This window comes from Toxotes jaculatrix, chromosome 17 (genome assembly GCF_017976425.1).
Source record: "Toxotes jaculatrix isolate fToxJac2 chromosome 17, fToxJac2.pri, whole genome shotgun sequence".
Lineage (NCBI taxonomy): Eukaryota > Metazoa > Chordata > Actinopteri > Toxotidae > Toxotes > Toxotes jaculatrix.
In genome coordinates, this window is record NC_054410.1 from 6,722,983 (window position 1) to 6,750,646 (window position 27,664).

At 41.8% G+C, this 27,664-nt stretch overlaps 1 protein-coding gene across 3 annotated transcripts in view; it reads right to left on the reverse strand.

Annotated features, from left to right (window-relative positions):
• Positions 1-119: 119 nt before the first annotated feature.
• Positions 120-27,664, reverse strand: part of tnika (TRAF2 and NCK interacting kinase a) — a 57,663-nt gene continuing 30,118 nt past the window's right edge. For 2 of the 3 annotated variants that reach the window (XM_041060960.1, XM_041060962.1), the window contains exons 5-32: positions 27,146-27,256; positions 25,630-25,720; positions 24,948-25,078; positions 24,791-24,845; positions 23,394-23,472; positions 22,804-22,979; positions 21,577-21,643; positions 21,287-21,485; positions 20,247-20,363; positions 17,485-17,715; positions 13,214-13,378; positions 12,312-12,572; positions 11,783-11,889; positions 11,378-11,493; positions 10,666-10,763; positions 9,538-9,606; positions 9,026-9,132; positions 8,722-8,824; positions 8,332-8,481; positions 8,029-8,128; positions 7,740-7,910; positions 7,491-7,634; positions 6,921-7,055; positions 6,603-6,703; positions 6,296-6,445; positions 4,504-4,663; positions 3,340-3,479; positions 120-2,902 (exon numbers count right to left, since the gene is read on the reverse strand). In XM_041060960.1, the coding sequence (XP_040916894.1) occupies positions 2,819-2,902; positions 3,340-3,479; positions 4,504-4,663; positions 6,296-6,445; positions 6,603-6,703; positions 6,921-7,055; positions 7,491-7,634; positions 7,740-7,910; positions 8,029-8,128; positions 8,332-8,481; positions 8,722-8,824; positions 9,026-9,132; positions 9,538-9,606; positions 10,666-10,763; positions 11,378-11,493; positions 11,783-11,889; positions 12,312-12,572; positions 13,214-13,378; positions 17,485-17,715; positions 20,247-20,363; positions 21,287-21,485; positions 21,577-21,643; positions 22,804-22,979; positions 23,394-23,472; positions 24,791-24,845; positions 24,948-25,078; positions 25,630-25,720; positions 27,146-27,256 (3,618 nt within the window). In that variant the 3' untranslated portion in view covers positions 120-2,818. The remainder of the gene's footprint in view (positions 2,903-3,339; positions 3,480-4,503; positions 4,664-6,295; positions 6,446-6,602; positions 6,704-6,920; positions 7,056-7,490; positions 7,635-7,739; positions 7,911-8,028; positions 8,129-8,331; positions 8,482-8,721; positions 8,825-9,025; positions 9,133-9,537; positions 9,607-10,665; positions 10,764-11,377; positions 11,494-11,782; positions 11,890-12,311; positions 12,573-13,213; positions 13,379-17,484; positions 17,716-20,246; positions 20,364-21,286; positions 21,486-21,576; positions 21,644-22,803; positions 22,980-23,393; positions 23,473-24,790; positions 24,846-24,947; positions 25,079-25,629; positions 25,721-27,145; positions 27,257-27,664) is intronic. The other variant, XM_041060961.1, reaches the window with a different exon arrangement.

Genomic DNA, 27,664 nt, shown 5'->3' on the forward strand with positions numbered 1-27,664 from the left:
AGTTGGGTGGACAAAGTCTGAGGGTCGTTGCTGATACAAATGTGCATGCTTGCAAAAAAAAAAAAAAAAGGCTCTCTAGCAAACATCCACTAAAAACCAATAATAAAAATAAACCTAAGTTTCCATAGCATTATGCTCTAGTTTCATTTATTTCTCTCTTACAGCATCTCTTTTACAAAACAAATAAATCCCAAAACAGGACATTAGTAATGCTCTTTCAAAATAAAGAAAACAAGAAATAAACAGAATAAAGAATACAGTGGTTTCGTCTTTGAAAGGAGAGTTCTCAGTGTAATGACCGTCATCATTTTTCAGTTGGAAGAGTGAATTCCACAATGGACAAACATAGTAATAATGCCCCATTCACACTTGGTTCATTAATCACACACACAGATGCATGCGTGCACACACAGGGAAGACGGTGGTTTCTTCAGCTCGGCTCTTTATTGCTAAATGTTAGCCTGCTCCCCCTAACAGAGATCAGTGAACCTAACTTACAGCTCTGCAGGAACAGCTACTGCTTGGATGTGTAAAAGTGCTTGAACTTATAACAGAAAGCTTTTAATAATTTCACTGACAAAAAAACTTAATTGCAATGATCATTACACAATTGGGGAATGGGTCTATTGTTTGTGCCACTGTAAGTTTGTTAGCCATTGGCCAACATACTGCCAAATTACATGGCTCTCAGACGTGGATGAGTATGCAAGAACTCATCCACCCTAAATAGTGTCATGAATTTAACACAATTTGTGTCAATGATTGAGCTGTGCTAGATATTTAGAAAGAAATGGCAATGCTTTCGCATAACCATATTCAGTTAACTCCTTTCAAAGAACAAATCAAGTCTCAAATTTGTTAATGTACATCTCCATTAGAAGAGACAAATAACATCAGCAATGTGTTAAAGTTAGATAATAACACACAAATGTACACAAAAAACCCCAAAAGAAAACAAACAAATGGAAAACAGTGTAAAGTAACCGTTTAGGCAATAAAATTACTAATTGTAATGTGAGTGATAATCTCTTGGCCTCATTTTAGTTTTGCTTACATCATGCTAGGCACTGTACAAACAGTTAAGAGCCAAGATCAGAAGAGCCAATCAGGGAGGAGCACAATTCAAAAGGACACCACAACTTTCGACAATGAGTGCTTTCACGTGCACACAATATTCCATACAGTAGCTCATGTCCTGTTGAGGTTGTATTCGTAAGCTCTTTCAGTGCATCCTCATATATGTGCTACAGTAACATGGCTGTAGTTGTGAGTAGCCAGAACATTAGTGTGTTAAAGGAAACAGAAACATAATAATAAAAAAAAAAAAAAAATCAATCACTAATATTGCCTATTTTTAAATGCATGGTTTTCAGATACACCAACTCATAAACTTCATACTAAGAAGATAATATCATAAATTTGCTTGTAAACACACTCAATGTTGCTTTGATCGCATTAAGGTAGAAGTTCACGCATGGAAACAGAATTACTTGACTCTTTTTTGTGGACACTGAGTTCAGTGTCCCACTTTGATTCAAACGTGATTTGAACAGGACTCATTCCAACATCGAGTCAAACACACACACACACACACATACACACATTATGCACACATTCATACACACATTAACATACGCTCCTGATTTCAGAGACACATGTGCTGTACATTTCATCAAGCTTCAAAGACTGACTGACTCCAAACTGTTACACAGAGAAAAGTATAGAAATAAACAGAATGAACAGAATGACGCTCTCATTGTTCATGTAATATTACAGTATATCTGATGCAGCACCTTCAGAGTTTAAAGAGTGACAACAGGGAGATGAGTGTGATGATGGGTGGGGGCGGTGGCAGGAGGAGGGACAGAGAAAGAAAGGAGAGAAAAGACAGAATGGACCAGTGATTTCATTTTAAAGGGACACAGACATCATCTTTGCATACTACTGCGACCTGCCTGTGACAGCAGAGTCTCACCGCATCTCAATCAGTGAAATGCGATCGAACACTAAATCGTAATTCGGTTTACTCAGAACCCGAAAAAGATGGCAAGAGGAGGAAGTGGAGGAGGAGGAGGAGGAGTGACAGAGGAGAGAGAAAATCAATCAGGCAGTCGACTTTCACCGCCGACATCCACAGTAGATTTGTCATGCCTCAGCTGCCCTCCCTGCACTGTCATATTCAGAAATATATTTTCAAATTTATATTAACTCTCATTCATCTATTGTTCCTCCATCCCTTGAGGTGCAGTTCTCGTGGAATGAGCCCACACATAGCAGACAGGAAGGGAGGAAAATGGAGGACATAGGTGTCAAAAGACTGAAAACGTGATGACTAGATCTAGCAGGAAGGCGCGAAGGAGCAGAGGCTTAAGAAGCGAGGACAAAAGGAAGAAGGAGAGCGACAGGAGGAGGCAGGTGTAAAGTGTATTTCTACAGTTGCTGAACACTTGAATGCACCGGTCCGTTTGGTGAGAAGAGACAGATAAAAAGGGAGAAGAGTTACAGACAGACAGAGAAAGAGGGAATAAGAGAATATTTGGAAAGTCAGTGGCACCAGTTTGCCAGTCAGTTGAGTAACGATGGCTTCTGCATGACCCAACATAATCTAGGGTAACATGTCTCTTCATTTAGAACAGGTCTTTGTTTTTCTCTATGATAATTTTTTTTCTACACCATTCTTAGTCTTTCCAGTGTTAAAAGAGTTCACTTGTGGCCTCTTGGGCAATCGGGTTCATTTGTGAGATGTGCCGTGGGCCAACGTGGGTCGCCGGGCTGGCCAATGGGAGCGTGAGGCAGAGTGGAACCGTGGGAGGATCCATCACCAGTTCATCATAGAGTTTCTGTTGAGGGTCATGAAGAAAACTTGGCTGCTACCTCCCGAACGTACTGATGCAAAGAATACCTAGTGAGACAGAGAGAATATTATATACACAAACAGTGCTCTCTCATTTCTCAATCTTTTTCTGAAATATTATTTTTGAAAGGAAATAACATTAACAGTAGACAATTAGGCTATGGCTATTTTCTCATGGACGTGCAGTGTTGTGTCATATACAGCTAATGGATAGTTGTTTTTTTTTTACAGTTGAAATGTTACCAAACTGTTTGCTGTCCAGACCAAGATCTATGCAATGTATTCCAAACTTCATGCCAAGAATCAATGTGTATGTGCACGCATCTGTTTCCACAGAAGCAGTGATGAAACCAACACCACTTTATTGGAGACAAGGTACAAATCAAGACTAAAGGGGGGTCAAGTCTTTCTCAGGTTATATGATTGTCCTCTAATCATTTCCAAGAAACAGATCAAAGAGCATTTGCGGTCCAGCTGTGTTTTACCTTGTCGTTCCGCTCGCAGAGGAATTTAAGTCTCTGGGCTCTCTTGTGCATAAAGACTCCATCCAGATGACCTGTCTCCACCGATCGGATCTCTATGGCTTTCTCACCCCAGCCCATAATCTGATTAGAATGGATATAGGCTGGAAAGGAGAAAACATAGGTGAGGTATAAGTAGTGACAATGGAAAAAAAAAAGATATATCATTTGGATCCTTTCCTAGCATGAAAATGCACAACACACAGTTTATTGCTTTTTGGATAAGTTAATTACTAATGTAGTGCTTTCTTTGGATGCTTTAACAGTATCATGTCATAATGCATTATTCCATTTTACAGCTGGGTAATTCTCTTTGCTTTCTCCTCACTACACAGAAGTCACACTAGAAAGCAGTGCTGTTGAAACCTCATGACGTGTCAGAACAGAAGATGCTTGCTGACGCGGCACTTGAACTTTGCAAGTCAGTTGATGGGACATGTTTCTATTCATAGCGGCAGTATTTTAATCAAATATTTAAGCAAAAACAGCAGATTCCATTATCGTGAGCATCCACATGCACATTGTGAAATCTGGAAGAAACAGCATTAGTCTACATGGTGGTGGTTTTAAAAGTGTAATAACCCTGGTGGCCACATAGGGGCAGTAAAATACAAAAAATGAAATGGTATTTTCTGTTGATGCAGTGCTCATCCACAGTTCTTTGTAGGTCTCTCTACCTCTTGTTTACTCCATTTCGTACTCCCTCACTTTTCATTTTGTAGTTATTATTGTTCATATATATCCATTTTTCCATTCTGAAACTTTTACCCTCACTCACCCCTCCCTAGTTTTTCTTAAACCTGCAAAGAAGCTCTGGAGGCTTTCCCGTGGAGGCTGATGCTATGAAGTGATTTTTGAATGTAATTAAACCTTAAATGAACCTACACAAGCTCATTTCTCAGATACCTCACATCACAGTACATTTGCATTGCAACACACACATGCACAGGCGCTGAAATTGGTATTGGCATATCACTGTAGTTATCTAAGTCTCTTAAATTTTGGTGATTTTTAAATTTAATATTCAAACCAAGTGTTTTTGTATGATATTTTAACAACCCCTATGTTATAAAAATCCTTTTAAATTGACCAAACATGCGTATAAATACATATGTGGGTAGGACATACCAACAGAGGTAGGCATCTCTCCCCACTGAAGCACCACATCCTTGGTTATTCGACCGTAGGTGTTGACGTAGACGCCCTCATCCTCATAACAAAGCAGCATCTCCATTCCATCAGTCTTAGGCAGTACGACGATGGCATGGGGCGTTACCTGGCTCTGGATCTAATACAGATACACACACGCAAACAGTTCACGGGCTTTAATTAAATCTGACAGATTTTAGCATGGTCCTGTTCTGTGATCAGAGGTTTCAATGCAGACATTTAATGAAACAGAATTTGGCTGGCTCTGGCATTTTTTTTGGACCAGCCTGCATTCTGTAATCCTCCAAAGAGAGAGTTAAACTTGATTAACAGATATAACACCAGAAGAGGAAGGGAACAGTAACACACGTACAGACATGGCTTCGTTCTGTGCACTCTAACTAAAATTGTAGTCCAAAGGCATTTTCTGTGTCAGCAGGCTACCGTGAGGTATGACTTAAGCGTACACTTCAGGAGCACAACAAGGGAACATACTAGCACAACAAATAAATGACAAGGTAGTGAAAAAATTCATCTTAGCCCATGAGAATTTGTGTTCACACAAGAACTACACTGTATCATACATTGTGCTGAATCGTCATTGGTTGGTGAGAATCAAATACGCTTTTTGCAATGCAGTTTTACTTAAAGGAGGACTAACTAATGACTCTAATAAATGTGGAAATGCTTATGTTTAATATGCTTTACTTCTGCAATTTTGTGTTTGTGAGATCAAGTATCTCCTGGTAATAAACACATCTTCTCAGAATCACGTGACGTCTGTTGTGGGAAAGATGAATTGATTCACACAAACCGATTTCTAGTTAAGTTGTCCATTAATGTTTACACTAATGAACTGTACTGAACATAGACACATGTAGCGCTTCTGTGGGTCAACTATGGGGTTTTACTAAAGAATCAATCGATCTAGTCTAAAGGGTGGATGGCAGGATGTCACCTTCATCTGTCTGGCACACTGCAAGAGAAGTTGGCAGAAAAGGAGAGAGAGAGGAAGCATGGATGAAAGGTGGAAGCAGGAGGATGATCAACTCAGAGTTCATGAATATTCTTTAATTATTAGTTCTGCGGTGAATCCACTGTGCAGAATGGGTTATCAAGCAGTGTTTGGCTGCATTTGAACTGCATTTGAGTTTGTCTGAGTAAAATAATTTGATTAATGAAGCTAGCATGGAACAAATTATTCCGCATGCATGTACCAAAACTGATTTGCATTCACGCATGCAACTGGACAAGTATAGTGACTCAGGAACCATAATTTATAACTGACTGCCTGCTACCGTGGGAAAAAGAAATAAAGAAAAGGAATAAGATATCTTGGCAATAATGCTCTTAGAATGATCTTTGTTGCAACAGGAAATTTGGAAGCAGCTGCTACTTATTTATGCTATGTAAGAGAGCTATGTGAGAGCTATTCAGTAACTTCAGTCTACTTAACATAGATAGTCCAAACCCAACACTATATTTATTAAACTAAAAATATTCCGGTGTAAGAGATAAAACTGCCAGTAATCTTTTAATTCAATCAAGGATCAAGCAGGTAATCTGTCAAGAAAAAGTCAACATATTCCTCCAATTCAATCCTCGAGAGACAGTGTATGAGTCACTGCTGCCCCTGCCATGGGTCAAGGCTTTGATTCAAATACATTAGAGTTGCTAGAGCCTTATTCAGGAAACGTGTTCATTGAAGATTTACAGAATTTACACAGACACACACACACAGACATAAACAAACATACAGTCCCGCACTTACATGTGAAGGGATGTAGATGTCGTATGGGTTGCCTGAGTCCACGTCGATGACATGGAAGCCCACGCTGGAGCCATAGATGACCTTTAACCTCTGACCTTCCTCCACCGTCAGGTCAACCAGCTGGGGACGGTGCTGCAACTCAGTGAATGACTGAAAGACAGAGAGGGTGAGAGATATCAGATAATTAGGCTTAGAGGATGATGATGATGATGATGGAGTTAAGGAAATGGTCAAAGTCAGAAGAAAATAATAAAATGATGATCAGTAATTCTGAACCTATACAAGTGCTCATTGTTCACTTCCATACCTTGAAGGCCATGAACTTGTGGTAGGGTTTGGGAGCCCAGGCATAGATTTCCACAGAGTTCTTCAAAGCAATAACCAGGAATTTGATCCTCTCATATTTTACTGGGAATGTAGAGACACATACACGTTTAAGACCAAGTTCATTTTAATTGATTTTAATGCTTGATTTAAAGTAGTAGACACATCTTTAAACTGAATTTTAAAGACTGGCAACTGTTTTCAAAGCTGCTTTATTTTTAAATTTCATATGTTTTGCCTATAATTTGTTTTTTTTTTTTTATAATACACACACACACACATACAGTTTACAAATCCTTACCAACTTTATAATGCACACAGCCCTCCAGCTCTCCAACTGTAATCCAACCCTGCTTCTTTTCTACTTCTGGGTCGTTGTGTAATATTCTGTTCCTCAGCCAGGACAAGTAGTAGACACGCAACTTATTCTTTTTCCCTGAGAGAGGAGGAACAGGAGGAGAAAGAGAAATGAGATCAAATTTACTGGAATTAAGTGATAAAAACCCCAAACAATTTTGAACCCCACACAATGGCCATTGTGACTGATCTTGATGACTTAGTTTTATACTTTGAGAGGAATAGAAGAAAAACAGGTGTCCAAAGAAATTCTTAAATTTGCTTTCTTTACTACCCTTGCAAATATTTATTTCAAACAAATATTGTCAGGACCTGGGAACATGCATATAACAAAAGGTAGCGATATGTGTTTCGTCTGTGTTTTGTGTGGTAAAGAGAAATCTGCTTTTTGAGGTGTATGCTGGCATTTAAAATCGTATTTAAACACATTCCAGATATGCTGGATGTGTGGGGTCTGTGTATTTGAGTACATGTATGTGTGTGTGTACATTGTGAACATGTGTGTAAGACCTACCAGATATGGTGACTAGCACATTGAGCCCCTCCAGCACATCCATCTGCAGGAAGCGCCGTCTGGTGATCAGGTTATAGACTTTTCCCTGTCCACTTCGGTCAAGCAGCATCAGACCATTCTCTGTCCCCACCAGCAGGTTGACACCTAAACACACACATACATACAAAAGTCAGAGGCACAGAAAGATCCACAAAAAAACAGACATGGATATTTAGGAGAGAAGATATTATAAAGAATGCTCCCTCTTACCCCAGAGTGCAGCACACAGGATCTCAGAGTTGAAGCGTTTCTTGTATTTCCGGATCTCGGGTGTGTCACTGTGGGGTCTGATATTGGTAGGGTTGACGTTGACAACAGAGATCTTTCTGGCTTCATTTAATCTGGCCTGCTCCTGCCTCAGCAGCTCATTTGCAAACATGGCTAGGGTATCATAGAAGAAGAGAAAGAAAAGAGAGAAAGAAATATGTCACTTTATGTTTCTTGACAAAAACAGGTGCTCATAAGATGTGTGACCAAAGCTTCCACAAGTTTTCCTCACCTGCAGCTGAGTTCTCATTGTCATTTTCACTTGGGGATGTTTGATAGACACGTGGATCAACAAATGGTGTAAAGGATGCTTTGGACCCACCCACACCAAACTGTAAAACACAAGAACAGTGAGTTATTGTTGTGTCGTGTGTGAATACTTTTTATAAAGACCGTAAGAGATTGATAATAATCCACATCAGGACTTTCCTTTCAGAAGAGTGTGTTTTAAAATTCCTTCTTTAAATCGTAGAGTCTAGGAAAGATTGTTGATGCGTGTGTGGTTCTGTGCGTATGTTAAGTGTGCGTGCCTGACCTCAGCCATGTCGCCCAGTTCCTGCAGGGCTGTGGTGGGTGTGGCTGAGGGAGAGTTGCTCTGCTGTACCAGGTCAGGGAGGTTACCATGGTTACTGTGATTCCCAAACCCGTTACTCTCAGTGTGACCGCCTCTCCTTCTCTCCTCTGCCTGAAAGAGAGAGAAAAGGGTTGAGAAACGCAGGGAGGATAAACTATGGTACTGAGAGAGGAGTTTACAGGAAAGTGAGGAGAGTAGGAATAAAAAAAGAGAAGGAAAAAGGAAAAGAGAAGGAGCAAAATGATCCCAGTTTGATAGTAGAATACATACTAATACTGTTTTCCCTGTTTTTTTCATTCTTTTCTCTCTAAATGCATGTGGATTGCATGTGTGTGTGTGTACATTCATCACCTCTCTCATCACTAGAGTGCCGTCCTTGGAGCTATTATAGTCATCTCCCAGAGAGTCCTCTGTCAGCCCTCCGTACGGCTCACCACCGCTCTGCACCGCTGGCCTGTAACACACACAAAAAAGAAAACACACACAGACCCGATCATTTACAGGGCAATTCTGCCAAACCTGTTCTGACAAGCAACTGGCATGGTGCATATTCCAAAGACATGCATATCACAACACAAATGTAAACTGACAGGTCCAGCTTGAAAAAAAAAACAGAGCAAGAGAGAGAAAAACAAAAACAGAGAGATCTACTTACATGATGCGGGGGATGTCACTAACAGCAACAGTCCCATCATGCCCCACTGTCTCCCCGTCCTCATCGCTGCTCTCTGAGTCTTCACTAGAAGACGAGTAGTCTGTCACCTTCATCAGAAGAAAAGTACAAACAAAAATGAACTTTAATTACTAATAAAGAGAACTGGTCAGAAACACACTGAGAAACAACACCATGATAAGACAAGGTAATTATTAGGGTTGTATTTAAATTAGCCGCCCCAAACTCATTTGGCCTCTTTTCAAACTCTTGATTTTAATCTCGGAATTCTTCAAATTAAAGGTACCTACCTGTACATACACTTGTATGCAGGTGTCAATAAACAGTCATGAGAACCACAATGGAAATAAGCTTTTGGGATTATTGTGTTGCTGTTCTCAGCTATTCTAATTGTAGGCCCGGACTGGATGACTGTAGTTTTACATATATCTTCACTATTATTGCTGAGTAGATATACCTACAGTATCTGCTTACACTTATCATTATCATCATACCTTGACTGGAGGTCTGCTGCCCTCCTCTACCCTCAGTTCTCTGAGTTCCTTAGCCAAAGCACTTAGGTCCTATAAAGAGGGACAGAAGAGAAGAGGAGAAACCGGCAAAGTCATTAAATTCTGCATCGTCAGAAACCAAGACCAAGGGAATTACATACAAGGACAAGAGGAGCAGAAAGGAGCAAATAGTGGGACAAACCATCAGCATCATGACAAGAGGACAACTGATTTGTTGTCATACAAACATCCGGGCCTGAAAACACAGGTTTCCTGGAATAAGAGTGCTTATCTGAGACCACTTTTTTTTATCAGCTTAGCAACATTGAAATTTTGTGAAATGAGGAGTGATCACAGATGAGCACTTTTAGTCATTCACAAGCAAATTTCTGAACATAGGTCATAAGAAGAAAAGAGAAAGACAGATAGTCGGGCTTGCTGTGGAGTGCAGCACTAATCAGCACCCCTTCTACCAAACATTCCCATGCCAACTGGCCTGAGGTTCCTCCCTCCACATTCAACCCAGCCAGTGGATAAGACCAAATCATGCAGAGGTGGGGGGGCAGGTAGACCGTCATTAACGGCGCGCTTACCAGTTCCTCCTGACCAGTAACCGTGACAACAGAGAAACAGGAAAGCAGATTTAGAGACTGTTCAGGTGCTTGGCAGTTAAGTTTACACACGCTCGCCCACACGCACACAAAACATGCATATACTCGCAAACCCGCACAAGCACTCATCCACATACACTCTCTTAGGTATGTGTGTAAAAGCACACATGCACTGCCATCGCCATTTCACCCCGACGTTTCAGACGTAAAACACCAAATATCGTCGTCTTGTGAAACCGACTAACTCCACCATGCCGGGGTAAAAAGAGGGGCTCTGAAGGCTGAGGCAAAAGGAAAACCGGGATAAAAGAACGGGGACTCGAGTGTCACTGACCTCATCTATGGCTTTCTTATAGCTCTGAAGAATGAAAGGAGAAATGGATAGAGGCAGAAAAATAAAGAAAGAAAGCAAGACAGAACCAGATGAATAGCAGAAAAAAGAAGAGACCTGTAGAAGATTCCCAGAGAGGAGATTGCTGTGATAAAAAGTGAATGTGTGTGTCTGTGTAGCCTGACTCACTGCGGGTCTGCTGGGTCTGGCTGATTCACGGCCCTCCTCCTGTTTGGACTTTGCCTCCTGATTGGCTCCTGGAGGGGATCCTTCCTGCTTGGTTTGACCTATCAGAACAAGAAAGTAATTACACATTTGATCTACAAATTGTAGACAAACAAGCTTCATCGTAATCACCTAAACAATGGCGATTAAAAAAAGATCATGAGGTACCACAGCTGTTTGTATAAAAGGTTTCGATCTAAATGTATCCTGTGCAAAATGGTTACAACAACCCAACAAACGTAAAGGAATACTGATCCTGCTACACTTCTATCGCTTTTTATGCCGTGTGTGTCAGAGGGAGATCCATGCATATCTTAGATATCCCTCTGGCCTGGTGTTTGACACATCCCTCTACGCCTCTCTCTATCTCCCTCTCTCATTTCCTCCCTTCTATCTCTCTGGAGGCTGAGAGCAACTGGGCACATCAGACAGGTTGATCAGAGCAGAACTGCGACTGACAATGTCCCGCTGATAGCCTCAGAAATACACTGAAGCCATGTCAGTGCTTGTGGATGTTTATCTGTTTCTTTCTCCCTATTTGCACAAAAGCATGTACACACACCAGTTTTTAATTGTTCGCATGCAAAAGTAAAGGTGCTTAGCCGTGTGTGTGTGTGTGTGCGTGCATGAGTGCGTTTTTGTGGATTTTAGTGTTTGTGAGATTGTGTGTTTGTACCTCTCCTCTCGGCTGAGCCTCCCTGAGATGAAGGGGAGGAGGAAGATGACGAGTTGGAGGAGGTTCTTTGCAGCATGGCATCCAGAGAGAGCTCAGAGCGCCGCAGGTCTGGGTTACTGCAAAAGGATGAAAATGTTTTCAGTTGTTTCTCAGTTCTTTAAAATTATGAATTATAAACATTTTTATATACATTGTAGAATTCCACTTTATGCAATAGCATTGTATAGTGTTTTAATATATGCAAGGAATTTATTTAAAAATCACTAAAAAACAAGCAAATTATTACAGGTAAAACAATTTTCATGAAATCAGAAAGTGGTTTAAAGGATGACTGAGACTATAAAAGTGACTTCAGAAGATTATTTTAGACGTCAGAGGAATGCAGTGTGCTAATATCAGCTCTACCTGGCCCGTATGAGCTGAGAACCCGTTCGAGGGCCCAGACCCACTCCTCCATTAGGGGAATTCTTCCTGACCAGGGCTGGGGAGATGGAAGTGGTCCTCTGGGGGACCTGGACATGCATAAAAGCGCACAGAAGGTCAGCTTTGCTAGTGCAGCTCGGCTGTTTAATCCCCAGCAAGTAGTTCAGAGCTTCTATCCATATTTTTTTTTATTGTTGAAATTGAACAATACTGACATAATCTGACCAAAATAAAGTCATGATGTGGCAAGTGAACCATCTCATATCATGTTTGTATTTCCAAGTTAACAGATTAAGCCCAGCAGCATTTTTCAAATTCTGCACTGATTAAATGCTGATTAAATCCTCGCAAAGCTTAGCGTTTTCACTGTAATTTCAACATCATTTCAGTTACCTCATTGGACTAAAGAGGATAACCTTGTGTGTAAAGTTATAAATTACAGCTTGTGTAAATTTTGGAATATGTTTAACAGTATTTGCATGATGATTGTCCTTCTTTCTGGTTCTCTGACCTTTGGTGGAATGTCCTCCTCTCTCAGCCAGGCAGTCCTGTCCCGATCTCTGTCTCTGTCCCGCTCCCGTTCCTCCCTTCCGGTAATGCGAAGCGGGGGTCCAGGGGTGTCAGAAGTGGGGTCTGAGTTCTGCCGGGGCATCTCGGGCCTGGGGGACCCCACACTGACGCCCTCACTCAGTGCCGAGCCCGTCTGGTCCTGCAGAGACTGAGAGCCAGACATGGAGCTCGAGTGGGTCTTCACTGGAACCAGGTGAGCCATCTAAGGGATCGAGAGAGGAAGAGGGCGACATGAATGGAAAGAGTTGGGTGGATTTGAGAGGGTTGAGCATGGTCGGGATAGAGATAAGGAGGTATGGGGGGAAAGTTTGGTTAGAGGAGGGAAAGAAAGATGGGACAGTTCCCGATGGTGTATGGTTTGGAGAAAGAAAATAAGAAAAAGTTTGAGGAAGGAGAAGAGAAGGATAGAGGAAAAAAGTAGAAGTAGAGAGAGAGCGAGACAGTAAACATGAAGAAAGAAGATAAAGGTGTAGAAAGATGATAAAGATGGAGACAGCAAAAGTTGAATAAGGGGGGAAGATAAAAGAAGGCAAAGATTGCAGAAGGAAGTATGGATTTTAGAGGTTAATGAAATATGAAAATTGAGATTTGTACGGAAGAAAAGGCAATGGCAGAAAACAGAACAAGGTGAAAAAAAGATTAAAAAAAGGAAAGAGAAAGGAGGGAGACAAAAAAAATGAAAGAGAAAGTTGACTGATATGGTGGCATGGCACTTGTAAGAGAAAGGCACAAAGGAGCAAGGAGTGATTGTTTGTTTGGAAATACTGGTCCCTAGGAAACACACCAAACGCTCATGTGCCTCCTTTTTCACACACACATACACACACACACACGCACACACACCTGTGGTTCGATGGAACGGTGGATAGGTGGGGTGCGGACAGGCTGCATGCCCCCGCTGCTGAAGGACTCGGAGCGGGGAGGGAGGGAGGGGTCGGAGATGCGGTTGGACACTTTGTGCTGCAGCGCTGGGGAGCTCTGTCTGTTCAGCTTAGATCGCTCCTCCACCTGGGACAGGTCACATACCACTGTCACTCATAGCCCAGCATTCAGTACAACCAATCACCCAATCATGCTTGACCCACTGGGGGTATTACCCCCCACCCCATGCATCCCTACAAGCCACCAGACAATCTTAACGTTGGTCAGCTCTATGGGACAACGACAACCATGTGGAATGTAACTGACGAGACTGAATGTTGATGATCATATGAGGAATTTGTATGCTCACACTGAATGTTGCATTTATTCATTTGCCAGATGCTTTTGTCCAAAACATAATAATGAGGTACAATCCAAGCCACAGTAGCACCTCAGTATTCAGTTCCATGTTCCACATTCAAGTGCCACAAGACTTGCAGGTGAAGGAAGTAAAATATAAAGGCCTAGCATAGTTTTTAAGTTCATGGCTCTGAAAAACTGTAGAATTCAGTGGAAGTCTGTTTTTGTTGTTGTAACCTGTCTTTCAGAATAATTACACTATAGAGACAAGCTCACACTTGAGAGTGAAACACGAGAGAATCAACTGCTGTGTTCCTGTTGTCAGCAGGACATTTAAAAACTAGACTGGCAGGTTGATGGTGCCAATTTGGCATAACAGGTCTGGGTTATAGATTTGGCTCTTTGTCTACCACCATCTGGCTTTAGATTCTCATCTTTGTTTGTCCCATATGTTTATGTGTGTGTGTGTGTCTCCATGTCCCACATGCCATTGAGGAGTAAGATTGTCTGATGGCTGTGGAGAAAGGTCAAGGATTATCTCTAATCGCCTTTAGCAGACACCACATTCAAACCAAAAGCATGGATTTGAGTACGAGCAAAGGTAGTGTGCACACACACAAAACCATGTTTGACTGCGCACATAAGCGGTTGAGTGACTGTTTCCACTAACTTTTGGGAGTGTATGTGCGTCCAACGCGCACTGAATATATGTGTGTGCGGAAGGCAGAAACCTTCTCTTGCCAGCATAATCAGATTATCAGATTATCTGCTGTGCAGTGAGAGAAGGCTCCAAGGAATGCTCCTAGCTGCCCAAATCACACTTTCTACTCTGAACAATCTACTCAACGGTCTGTGGAGGGTTGAGTCATGGCTCAGCAGGGCATAGTGTCAATAGCCCCCAGGTAAACATGCATGTGCACTGAGAACTATCCCCTTTGGAGGCTTTCTGTAATTCCGAATGATCTTAAAATCTAGCAGGATTATTCAAGATTATGACTTGGGTCAGAACAACTATGCCATACTGTGCCATTTCTCAAATTTTTGTTAGTTACCTGCTAGGAAGTCAACTACAATGCGGCAACTATAACATCTATAGCATAAAAGTTCCCAAATACTTTTTTAATTGGTCACTTTAGAACAAAAAAAGTACAAAGAACTGATGGAAAAGAAACATTTGGAGATTCAAGAGAAGTACTGCTGTGACTGAAGTGGAGTTTAATCTGTGGAGGCAGTACGTGATCAATGTTAGCATAAACACCAACTGACCTACAAGAGATAGAGAGATTACTATTAGAAGATCCCTTTACAGAAGAAAAACCTTTTGGGTAGTACTGCTTAAATCCTCATTTTGCATGTATCGGGTGTTTGGGTCAAAAGTCTAACACCCAAAAGCTCTTTCTTGTATGGGAGATATTTTAAGAGAGAAAAACAGAACATTGGAGGAGTTAATTATGACCACAGCTGCATCTATGCAAAGAAATGACACGGAAAAAGATGAGGAAGGAGAGCATATGGAGGACAAAGTGCATCCACTGAGGATCCAGGTTTGTTAGAAGGATCCCACCACCACATGGCCAGAACCCATCACCAAGCTGGGATTTGATTGACTGGTTCACAAACCTAAAGGGAAGTTGGCATGGGTGGGTTTCCCCGATGACACAGACACCATTATGTCTGGAGGCGGGCTTGCCATGGTTTATAGTGGGGCACAGAGTGATAAGGGTCACAAGGGGGCTGACACAGTGTGGGGTTAGGGCGGGGCTGGAGTTAACTAAGCTACCTATGAATCAGGGTGATATTAGACGGTCCCTGATTGTTGGCACCTCTCCTCTGGATTTCAGTCCCAGTAGATAATATGTTCAGTGTAAAAAAAAAACAATTCCAGCTTTATAGAGATAAATATAGATATATTCACAAATCTTTAATGTACACTGTGTGTGTGTGTGCATGAGTATGAATGCTCTTTTACTTCTGTCTTTGTAAGGACTGATTTGTCTAGTTTGAGTGTGAGTATTTCTGAAAAGTGTGTGTACCAAAACCAAAACAGTACGGGCTGGGATTCAAATTGTTGTGATGGTTAAGGTTAGGGCTTAGGAAATGCATTATTACATTTTATTTATTTACAAATGTGTGTTTGTGTGTGTGCTATATATATGTGTGTGTGTGTATGTTCTTATATACAGGCACTTTGGAGAAGGGTCTAGCACTCAGCTCCCACAGATCTGATGTAGATCTGGGTCTTCGATCCAAAGGGAGAGCCACAAGGAGAGCCGTGAGGAGTAGAGGCAGGTGAGATGAGGAGGGTATTGGAGGCCTTGTTGGGCACGTGGAGTTCGATGTGGAAAGATGGAGAAGGTTCACAAGCCCTGTTGGATTGAAGGGTGTCGGGAGAAAATGGAGGGGAAAGGGTACTGATGGACCATGAGCTTGAGGATACAGGAGAATATGAGGGTGAGGTTTGAGGAGAGGAGGAAGGAGAAATGACCATCCAAGGAGGCAGAGACTTTGGGGAGCTGAATGCCAAGTGGTCAGAAGAGCAACTCCTCATTAGACCACTGTCAGCCATGGTCTGTCTGAGAATGTCTGCTGGGGCAGAAGCACTGAGGTTACACATAGAGGAACCTCTAATTGCATTCTGCCTGTGACTCCCACTGCCCCCATGAGAGGGATGGAAAAAGAAGTGATTCTTATCAGGGACTTGAAGAAGATTGCTACTGTTGGAGGCAGGTGAGAAGGAGTTCCTATGTCTAGGCAGAGCAGAGCGGAGAGAGCTCTCAGGCAAGGACTGAGAGAAGGGGTCAGTTGGGTCAAAACCTTCAACCTCCCAGTCCGAGGGCACCATAAGGCTCTCGTGGCTGACAGCTGGCCTCATCTCTTTCCGCCACTCTTTCTGATATTCAGGTTCTACATCTACATCTATTCTACATCTAGGTGAGTGAGACCTGCAGCGATGACGGCCACTAACCAGTTTGACCGCAGGGATGGAAATGTGGTTTGATCCAGACTGCGGTTTCTGGATCTGTCCTTGGGACTGAGGATGAGGTTGAAGGGCCTTAAGCTGTAGGTCTGGAGGCGTTAGCCCCTGAATAGCTCCCTGACTGGGGGCAGAGAGAGGCCTGTCTCTAGGCTTCTCTTTCTGATTACTGGGCCCCAGAGGGTAAGGGTTGGGTACTGGATTTGACTGGCTAACTGGCCGTTGACCTGAATGCTCTTTCTGGCCCTTGTTAGAGACCTTACTGGGTCCTTGGGCTGCAACCTGTTTGTGTTCCTGTATGGCCCCCGGGCTGCGGCCCCTCTGACTGAGTTTCTGAGCCCTAAACTCTCTGACCTGCTGACTTATCTCCTGCTTCAGCCCCGGATCTAGGGACTCCCCAGGATCTAATGAAATATGGATATGGGGGAGGTGGGTGGAGAGGAGCTGGGAACTATGGGACAGGGTTCGCTTAGGGACCTGAGCTCTGGGTTGGCCATGAGAGCTAGAGGACAAAGCTGGTTGGTTGAATGACTGGTGATGTCGTAGATGGGAGCGGGGCGGGTTACCATGAGCATGCTGCTGCTTCGGGACCTAGGAATCAGAGTCAGAGGAGGGTAAGCAACAAAACACACACACACGAAGCGGACATTACAGCAGCAGCATTAATTCTTAAGTAGCAGACTTAAAAATATATCTTCTAAAGTGGGATCCCCCACCATTCTCAACCCACTTTCTTCACAGCATCACTGCTTCTCGAAAGACCTGTCAAATAAGATATTAGCAACACAAAAAGGCAGCTCGGTACGTATGATGTACATGAAGAGACCAAAGTATTTGCTTTTCCAAGCTCAAAAAAAAAACATGTCACACTTTCAGATCTGCATGCATGTTTTTGTATGTCATGCATGTTGGGACTTACCTCTTTAGCCCAGGCAGGCTTGTCATTAGGATTGATGACATCTTTGTAGTGGTAAAGCTGTTTCTTCTCTGCTTGCCTTCCCTCCTGCTGCTGCTGTTGTTGTTGCTGCTGTTGTTGTTGCTGCTGCTGCTGCTGCTGTTGTAAAGACACCAGGTAGGCTCTCTCCTGCTGGAGCTGCCTCTGTAGCCGCTCCGCCTGCCGCTGCTCCTCTATCTGCTTGCGCTTGTACTCCTAAAGGGAGAGAGGGAGAGGGGGATTGGGGGGGGTGGAGGGCAGGAAAAGGGAAAAGAAAGAAAATGAGCGGTGGTAGAGGAGGAAAGACAGGAAGAAAGATTATGAGAATGGGAGAAAGAGTGAGGAAGACAGGATTGTGGGTAACACATAGGGAGTCACAGATTAACACCAAAACAAGTAAGATGTTATTATGCAATTTTCAATCCATAAATCATCAGTGGTGAGAAAAATAGTAGTTGCAAATAATTCATAATATTTAGTGTAACTTGCCAGATGTGTGGATTTTACCACTTTTGCATAACTTGAATAGTTGCCCAAAATGGGAAGATGCCATTTCCAATCAGGACACTTAATTAACAGAACTGACATTATCTTTCAACTGCAGTGAATTCTACCTTTCACAGATGACGAATGGGACAACGGATACAGAACGTGAACACAGAGATAATGATCACACATAAGATGATACCAGACATAAGGCTTGGGGGGTGGGTGGGTAGGAACTGTTGGGAGGGATGGATGAAGAGGAAGAGACCATGTTAGGGCCACAACATCTCCCTGCGTTTTGGTGTTTGGAGTCATTCCTGTGGCCTGTGGAGCTCTGAATAGGTTGGATCTGAAAAGGTTTTCTTGCAGGCTGAATACATTTTTCTTTAAAAAGATGCAAGGAGCGGTGGGAAAATACTACAAGACTTAGTGTGGTTTTCCTTGCACTGATTAAGCACAAAACAATTTCACTCTCTGGGAAACAACAATGTTCTATTTCCTCTTGGATGTTTCAACATGATTGTGGTGAGACAAAAGCAGGTTTTCTACATCCTTCGTGGAATCGTTTGAGATCCACCCAACTTAACAGTTCTACAATTATATAGCCAAGGGGCTGAGTGACTCAGACTGCAAATTCCCTCACAGTCAGTTCCTCTGTACAACTGCCACTTGGGTGCATGCAGTGGGGATAGGGGGCCACACGGCACAGATGGGGAGCAGTGGTAGCACACGGGAGGGCTATGGTTACCAGCAGTAATGCCTGTTCCTGCAGTAGCTGCTGCTGGAGAATCTCTAACTGCCTCTGTTCCTCTTCCAGCTGTCTACGGATATACTCCTGAGCAGCATGTCGGCACAAGGACATAAAAATAGATTGAGAGAAAAATCAGGAAATCTGAACATCCAAACACAGACACAGACAGAGAAAGAAAGAGAAATTGAGAAGATAATCTCCTGAGGTGGCTGTGAATGAGGAGAGAAGATCAGAGTCAGAAGCCAGATGAAGCGAAGAAGATTCGTATTCTCAAACAACTGTAATGTGTTACAAAGGAAAAATGACAAAGAGACAGAGAAAAAAAGAAGTTTGAGGCTATATTTCTAAAACACTTGTGAAGCGTGGGAGGAGAGCAACAGAGCGATACAGAGGGAGCAAGACAGACAAAAAAATACACACCAGAACAGCAGTAAGTTCATTGAGAGGACAAGAAAAAGAACTGTTAGAAGAGAGCAGGAAAGATGTAGAGAGGGAAAGATACAGAACAATCAAACTACAGACAAGAGCAGAACCAAAAGTAGAGAAAGGATCCTAAAAATAGTAAGTGGCCTCAGCTTGAGAAACATACAGGACCCATGACAAAACATATGATATTTAAATCGCTAAAGCTATAACAGTTTCTGGTCTGTCAGTATTATAATGGGATCCTTGCAAACGTTGCAAGCAAATGTGGAAAGTCATTTGTTGATTGAATAATTGAGAAAATTACTTTAGTAATTCAACAACTCACTAGTGGCTGTCGATATTCTGAAAAGCCATAAAATATGAGACCTATCAGCAGTGTCATACCCATTGGTACTCTCACTGTGTTACAGTCCAGTCATTCGTTTTTTCCCTATCATGTAGCCTACATTACCAAGTGCATTTCTTAAGTGTTCTCAGGCAACATGAAATATGGCAAACATAAGCTGACACTAAAGCACAATAACAACTACTTCAAATCAGTCAGCTCTTCAAACTTTCATTCATTCATTTCACTTCTGGATCAGTATTTTTAAATGGATGTCAGTGTGTCGGTTTAATTTGCTTTAAGCCCCATGATAGAGACACATCTTTTTGTGTTTTGCATTCAACATTTAAGATACTGCAATCAAATTTGAGCTGTGGTTAGATTGCATGAGATAGAAATGGGGAGGTAGTGTTTAAATCACTTCCATGTAAGATCCAGGACCTGAAAAGAAGAAAGTGCCCTAACAGCTAAAGGAAATGGTCCCAGGGGTGGAGATAAACAAAGCATCCTGTTGCGCAACTGTTTTATGGGATTAAAAATGTCCAACTTCTGTGTGTCAGAAACTGAAAAACTCATAAAAATATGTCCCTGAGGTAATTTAAGTAGACAAGTAAAACCAGTGACTCTGGAAGCCAGAAGAGACTAAAAACAACAGAGGGCAAATGAGGGACTTTGAACTTGAGTCATCATTGTGGTGAACAGTTCCTTAGAATCATACTGGCAATACTAGTGTACTTTAATAAAAGAGAGTGTACAGACCTGTTCTCTTTCAGCATGCCTCCTCTCCTCCTCTCTGCGGAGCTGCTCCATTTCCTCATAGCGCCTCCTCTGTTCCCGCTCATGCTGTTTCCTTAGCTCACGTTCTCGCTGCTGTTGCTGTCAAGAGAACAGAAGCACAAGAAGATTCAGGATCACCGCACACTCGATTGTCTGCTGCGACACAAATTGAGAAATGAAATCAAGTCTCAGCAGATTCTCATACAAGAGCACATTTAATTATATTTTTTTGTATGATATTTTTACTCACATTAATAATGGAAGGAACTGTGTTAGAATATGCACACAAGATGCAAATATATAAACATGTCCATTCACACTTACACAAACACACACGCATTGGTTCACATGTACTTAAAGACACACACTTGGCCCTGAGTGGAGGGTCATGTTAGTTGAGTCGAGTCATGGTGTTTAGCTGTGCGTTGGGAGGCAAACCCTGGTGGGAACCCAGAGAGAGCGAACAGATTATGGGCTAAGGATTTCCTTCTGTAAGCCTGCTCTCTGGAACTAAGAGAGGGACGCTAGGGAAAGGCTGTGTGTGTGTGTGTGTGTGTGTGTGTGTGTGTGTGTGTGTGTGTGTCTCTCTCTCTCTCTCTCTCTCTCTCTCTCTCTCTCTCTCTCTCTCTCTCTCTCTCTCCCCCTCGTACAGCCTCCACCAAATTGTGAATGTAGTGTTTTTGAGTCTGAACAGCCAGAACTGGGACAAATTATGTTTGCAAAAAGGTCTTAAAGTGCTTCACAGACGACCGCACGGAGAGCCAAACAAGTGTGCTTCCTTTGGCCTTTGGTGTGTGAATGTACTTACAGAAGCAGAATTAGATTATAGTTATTTTCAAATGATCATTGATACTTTTCTGTGAATGATCCTGATCTGCTGTAATACCAGTAGGCACGTTTATGTTATCCATGCTAATAATGTACTGTGTACACTTATAGAAGTGTTCCATGTAAGCTGCTGTAGATAAATGCTTTCACCAAGGTCATGGTTCATGCCAGCTCTTTAAACTCCTTTTATTTACCTCTTCCAGCCGCCTCCTCTGCTCCTTCTGCTCCTCGATGCGTTTCTGTCTCTCGGCTAACAGTAACCGCTTGTGCTCCTCATTCTGCTGTTGCTCCAGCTGCTGGCGCCGCTGCGCCTCCGAGCGCTCCTTATTGGCCAGCTGGAGGCGCAGGAAATCCCGCCTCAGGGTCGACTCCCCAGGGATGTTGATGATGGAGCTGAGAACGGAACCAGTGAGACGGCAGGTTGAATTTGAGTTACTGAAAAGATGCCAAATGTGTTTTTTTGTACGTTTGTGAAGATACTGACCTTGGTTCACCCATGTCTCTTTCTTCATCCTCCTCTTCACTGCCACTGTACTCATACTCTGTCTCATCTGATGGGGAGAGAGGAGGGAGAGGGAGGGAGAGTGGGAGAGAGGAAAAGAATTAAAAGAATAAAGCAAAAATGAGTAAGGTAATAACCAACAGAGAGCACAGTCGTTCCACCTCATGATTTGCATTTTTCACTTCAACTACCTTTGTTCATTACTAAACTGCTCACGATTTTGGCTTTCCCAGATCCTCACTCCTTCAAGGCACTTTCTTTTAGCCGCTTTCAATAAGAGTATAAATTGTAATTTTACTGTGTGTAGCGAGGTGGAGAACATTAGCTCGGAGCTCTTTCAGTCAAACGGGGCTTAAAGCATAACGGTTGTAGGGGCGGCCCAGCTTTTCCTGAGACACATCCACAGAGACTTGTCCTCCGAATGTGACAAAGTGACAGCTGGAAAAAGGCACAGTCTCTATGATGACAAGACATTTCTATACATCATCACGACGTCCACCCTGCAGTGTGTTGTTTCTTGAAGCGGTTAATGTGGCTCTTACTGGCTCAGTTCTGTGTGCGAGTGTCAGTCTATCACTCAGACACTTAGAATTGCGTTTGTGTGACATGGTGGAGTGGAATGGAAGTCTGTCACTTTTATTTCTCGCCTCGCTGAAAACCATTAATGTGATGGCACATGTGTGTGAGATTTACATCTGTGCGTATATCTGAAAGTCTATTACATCTCACCAGCCTGCGGCTGTGTTTCTTTCTGTGCAATAAGCTTGTGTTTGTATCTGTGAAAAAGCACTTCAACCACATGCTAAATGTAATGTGTGGACATTATACGTTATAATCCTTAAGATTTCACTGAAATCAAACCCTGCTTTTGATGCAATTTATGGTCTGCAGTTATTAAGCAAAAGCTATTCAACGTATTTAAGGATTAGAAGATTTACAGAAAATTATTTTGTCTGTCTTGGTTTTAGAAGTAAGTTTTAATGCCAACATTGTAAAGTAGAACAACTAATATGATACAATTTTGTATCATATTATTATTGCAATCATTGCAAAGAATTATCATTGCAATTAATGTATACATGGAGGAAACTCCTTTTAATGCTCCTGCAAGCTGCCATCTATCAAGCGTTACTGTTCCTCCACCTGCTGTGTTTGTAAATCTATGTGTACATCTGTGCTTCCACATGTCCACAGCACGTTTGCTCTTACCCCTCTCTCCTCTCTTCTTCTTGGTGCGGTCGATGTGGTCCTTCAGTTGGATGCGGACCTGCCTCTCGTTGGGCAGGTCCCTGATGAATGGGTGTTTGAGGAGCTGCTCTGTGCTGGGTCTCTGGCTGTGGCTCTTCACCAGACAGCTCTCTATGAACGACTGGAACTTCTTCGACCTGAAAGCACACAAACATACAGCAGAGACGCAAATGAAAAACCCACTGTAACTGTGCACATATGATATAAAATTATAGTGATTAATGTAAATTCAAAGACAAATATAACACTTTTTGGCAGATTTAAACTTTCTTTAAATTTTATATGGTGATACATTTTCTTGTAAGGACACGTTGTATAAGATTAGCTCTAATAACTGACACTAAATACCAGTGATAAAATACTATTCTTGAGAGAAAGCACATAAAAACTATACCCATCATAGAATCTCTAGGCTGTAATCGTGCATGCATTTATCTTTCACTACATATAAATCTTTCAGTAGCATTATTTCCAGTCTACTGCATTTCTGGACTAATTTCTCTGATTTTGACGTCGCTCTCGACTGTCAAATTAATGAGATTTTCACTCACCACTTCTTTGACTTGAGTCTGGGGGCAGGGTTGCGCGGGATGAGGAAGAGGGCTCTCATTGGGTGCATGTCACACAATGCTAAAGAGAGATAGATAACATAGATACCAAACACAGGTGTGTTAGGGTGAATGTTTCTAGATAATTGTACTAAACACTATCATGGCATATAGTCAAAGCCAGCTGGGGTTAGCCTTCACTTGATCAATATATGCTGTCGATACTGAAACAATCTATTAGTTTTACACACACACACACTTGGGTCTTCTACTAGAACCTTTTGACATCTAAAATGAGGATAACACTGCATATTTTTTTTTTCCCTGTATGCTATGTATAAAAAAACTATAGTGTGTTGCAGTTATGAAATCAGTGAACTGCTACAGAGAACACGAAATCTTATTTCTGTATGTAACAAAAACATTTTGAACTCCGAACAAAAGACGCTTGGTTGATGCCAACTTTCAAATAAAATTCTCAGTGTCTATTTGAGTCATCCTCGTATTTATGAAATAAAAATCCAAACTTAAATTATCCACCTACAGCAAACCAAAAATGCCGCGTGCTTCTGTGTTACCTCGTCACTTTATCGCGTGCACTGGAGCGTGCAGTCACCTGTCAACCTGAAAATGTTGCCGCCGGGTGTCGCACATCGGCGGTTATGACGCATATTTTGAGCGACAAAAAAAAAAAAAAAAAAAAAAAAAAGTTTTATTTTAATGTTACAAGATCACCGTAATCTTCAAATTTAGAATTACATTAAAACGAACGAACTGAAATAAAAATACATTTAAAATAAATACTCATTATTTATTTTTCCAAAGTCACAGGGAGCCGCAGCAGAGGGATGAAAGAGCCACATGCGGATCTGGAGCCACGGGTTGCCGACCCGTGTGTGCTGCACAAGCTGAACTTGTGCAGAACACACTGACACATTCTCACCCAGTTAGAGGTACAAAATGCAACACTGTACTATCCTAGTCTTGCAACCTTGACAAAACAAAATAACGTCCTTCGTGATTACTGTGATCAGTTACCCCCTGTAGCCTGGGCAGACTTTAACAAGAGAAAGAAACAAGAAATTGTTTTTAACTTGGAGGGAAGAAACAACTTCTGCCACCTCTAATCATAAAGACTGTGTGCAAGCACTTCTAGGAATATGATTATGAATAGATGAAAGACGAAACACTGGTGTTATCTTCTAAGGCTTTTGGACAGAAGCCCAGGATTTGACAACCAATTTTTTATCCACTCCTTGGCCTTCATTAAAATTATAGCTTAAGATGAGTTGTATTGGCCTGGATTGAAAAATTATCCGACTCCTGATTATAGCAATCTACTGTAGTAGCACTAAGAAACGATGTGTAGCAGAGGTGTGGGTTATTGACTGGGTACATACGTGGTGCTCCTTCAGCCATCTCTATTGCTGTGATTCCCAGCGACCATAAATCACTCTGCAATGAAACAGACATGGTGCATAAATACTCAAGAGGATTAAAAAAAAAAGGCACGAGAGATGAACATCTTCAGGATGGGGGTGGAGGTTGTTGAAGCACCTTGAAGTCGTACGTGGCATCAGGGTTCTCATCACAAGCAATGACCTCTGGTGCCATCCAATATGGTGTCCCAATAAATGTGTTTCTCCTTCCTACTGTCCTGTCCAGCTGGGCCGAAACACCAAAGTCCACTGCAGGGCAAACACACAAATTTTTGGGTCATGGTGTGCAGTTTACTTTAATGCATGTTTCTGTCTTCGCTGTGTGCTTGTTTGTGTGTGTGAGTCTGTGTGTGCTGATGCACAAGCACACCGGTGGGCTTTAGTGAATTCCATAATGGACTCTAAACAGGAACGAATTACCCAACCTGCAATAGCTTGCCCGATTTACAAACACACACATGCTTTATAATCCCCTCCCCACTGGGCTTTAGGGGGAGAGCAAGAGAGAGAAAGAAAGAGAGAGAGAGAGAGAGAAAGAGAGAGAGAGAGAGAGAGAGAGAGAGAGAGAGAGAGAGAGTGCCTTCTTCAGCAGTTTGCACCAACAGAACAGTGGCACAGCTATAGAGAGATGAGTAGGCTGGTATTCAGCATAAAAGAAGAAAGAAAAGCCTCACACACACTCACACAAACAAATACACACACACACACAAACACCTCTGAGCCATCTGAAAGTTTATACCTCCTACTGCTCTCCCAGTCCTAAAGCCATTTTATCAAGTGGGGTTGGATGACAGACTTACCTAGTTTGACCTCTGCGTTCTCAGTCAGCAGGACATTCTGTCCCTTGATGTCTCTGTGGATGACCTTGTGCTGATGGAGGTGAGTCAGACCCTGCAGACAGCGACAGAGACACACCATGAAGGAACACCACTGCAGCAATGAGCCAAGTCATGATCATTATTATCATCATCATATAAAGAGCTCATTGCCAAAAATAAGTGTCTTTGTGTAGTACTGGCAGCTCTATGGTTGCTACTGTGCAGATGACCTTGACCTCTGACCTCCCTGTTCATGCCTGGTAAGCAAAAAGCATCTTCCATACTGTCTCTGTCTTTAAAAGAGAATTTGGAAATTTTATGCATGAAATGTTCCTTCCTGCTAGCATAATTACATTTGCACCTGTCAAAAATGTTGGTTTAAATCCATGCACAATTTCAGGTATTTATGCTTTGACACTTTTTCTTATTTTAGTGAAGCCATGTGTATTGACTGTAAAGCAACTGAAATAACAAGTAAAACACAGAAATGTGAAACAGTTGGGAGACCGAGATGGTAAAAATATTACAAGGGAGGGAGGAGGAGAAGAGGTAAAAACAAACAAATAGTAATAAAGATGTGAAAAACATAAAAGAGACAAAAGGGACAAAGAGAGACACAATGTAAAGGGAAAAAGGCAAACATAAAAAAACAGGAAAGACAAAATCAGAGGAGAAAGAGACAGAGCAGAGAGCACGAAATAAGACGAGAGACTAGGGGTGAAAAAAGAAATAAAAGTGCATGAAAGGAAATCATTGTTGCCACAGCTCAGAGCAGCAACTGCGTATAACTGACAAGATGCAGTGATATTGCTGCTTTCTGTGTGAGGCTGTAGCCCTAAGCACACAAAACGCACAATAACAGATAGTCCAGATAAGATGTGGGAGAATGAGTGCAATTTCCCAGGAAGAGCCAGCTCATGTCTTTACATCAGTCCAAAATACAGACATCATGGAACACAAACAAAAGTGGTGATTGTTATCAAAGAACAGGTCTGTTTCAATTGTGGAAAACTACAATGTACTCAGACTATTGTGAAGAGACACTATGGAGTTATTACATGAAACAAGAATAAGTTAAATCAGCATTTAAAAAATAACCAAAGCACAAAACAGCAGAGGATGACAGTTGCATATCTTTGCATTAATATGGCTTTCTCAGATTCAAACTTGTAATGTCTTGTACCCTATAGGTTTGGAAGGACATCAACATTAACAAGTTTTTATGTGAATTCTTTCAGAAAACTTTCACACCTATTTGTTCATTGTAGCACTGAAATGAAAAAAATAAATACATCAAATATGTATTTAAATTTGGATTACTCCTTTTTCAGAACAATTCAGATAATTCTGTCCATGTTCCTTATCTGATAATATTATTTCCCCCAAATCACATCTGCTTATTGTTGTGAATGGTCATGAATTCACAATTCATGAGTCATCATAACGTCTTTTCATAGTCTTAAAGTTCAAGACCTGACTTGCCAACATGGTTACTCACCCTGAGAATCTCTCTGCAGATATAAGCGGTCCACTCCTCTTTCAGAGAATTGCCCTTGGTGTTCTTGATCAAGTCAGTCACTGAGCCAGCTCCACAGAACTCCATGACCAGCTACACACATAAAAGATTGATTATTGTTTGTTCTGCAATAAGAAGCAATCTAGGATGTGTTCCAGTCAAGCCAATAACTCCCATAAAACAACTTACTGGGATAAGCAAGGAGCTTGACTGTCTAACTTGTATGTATATATGTGTATTCACAGTACTTTGTGAAAATCAATTCCTCCTTTTTAAGGTTTGATTAACAACAAAGACAAATTTCTTTTTGCCTTGTGCATAGCCATATAACCAAGTGCAAGAGCTAATGTGCTAATACTATTTGTCAATGTCAAGTCATTTTAGATATACAGTATTGGCAGTGCAATATATGTGCAAAAATAAACTATAGCAAAAAATGTAATTTGAATTTTATTTATACTGCAATTTTTGTGATTAAATTTCAACAAATTTTACTGATTA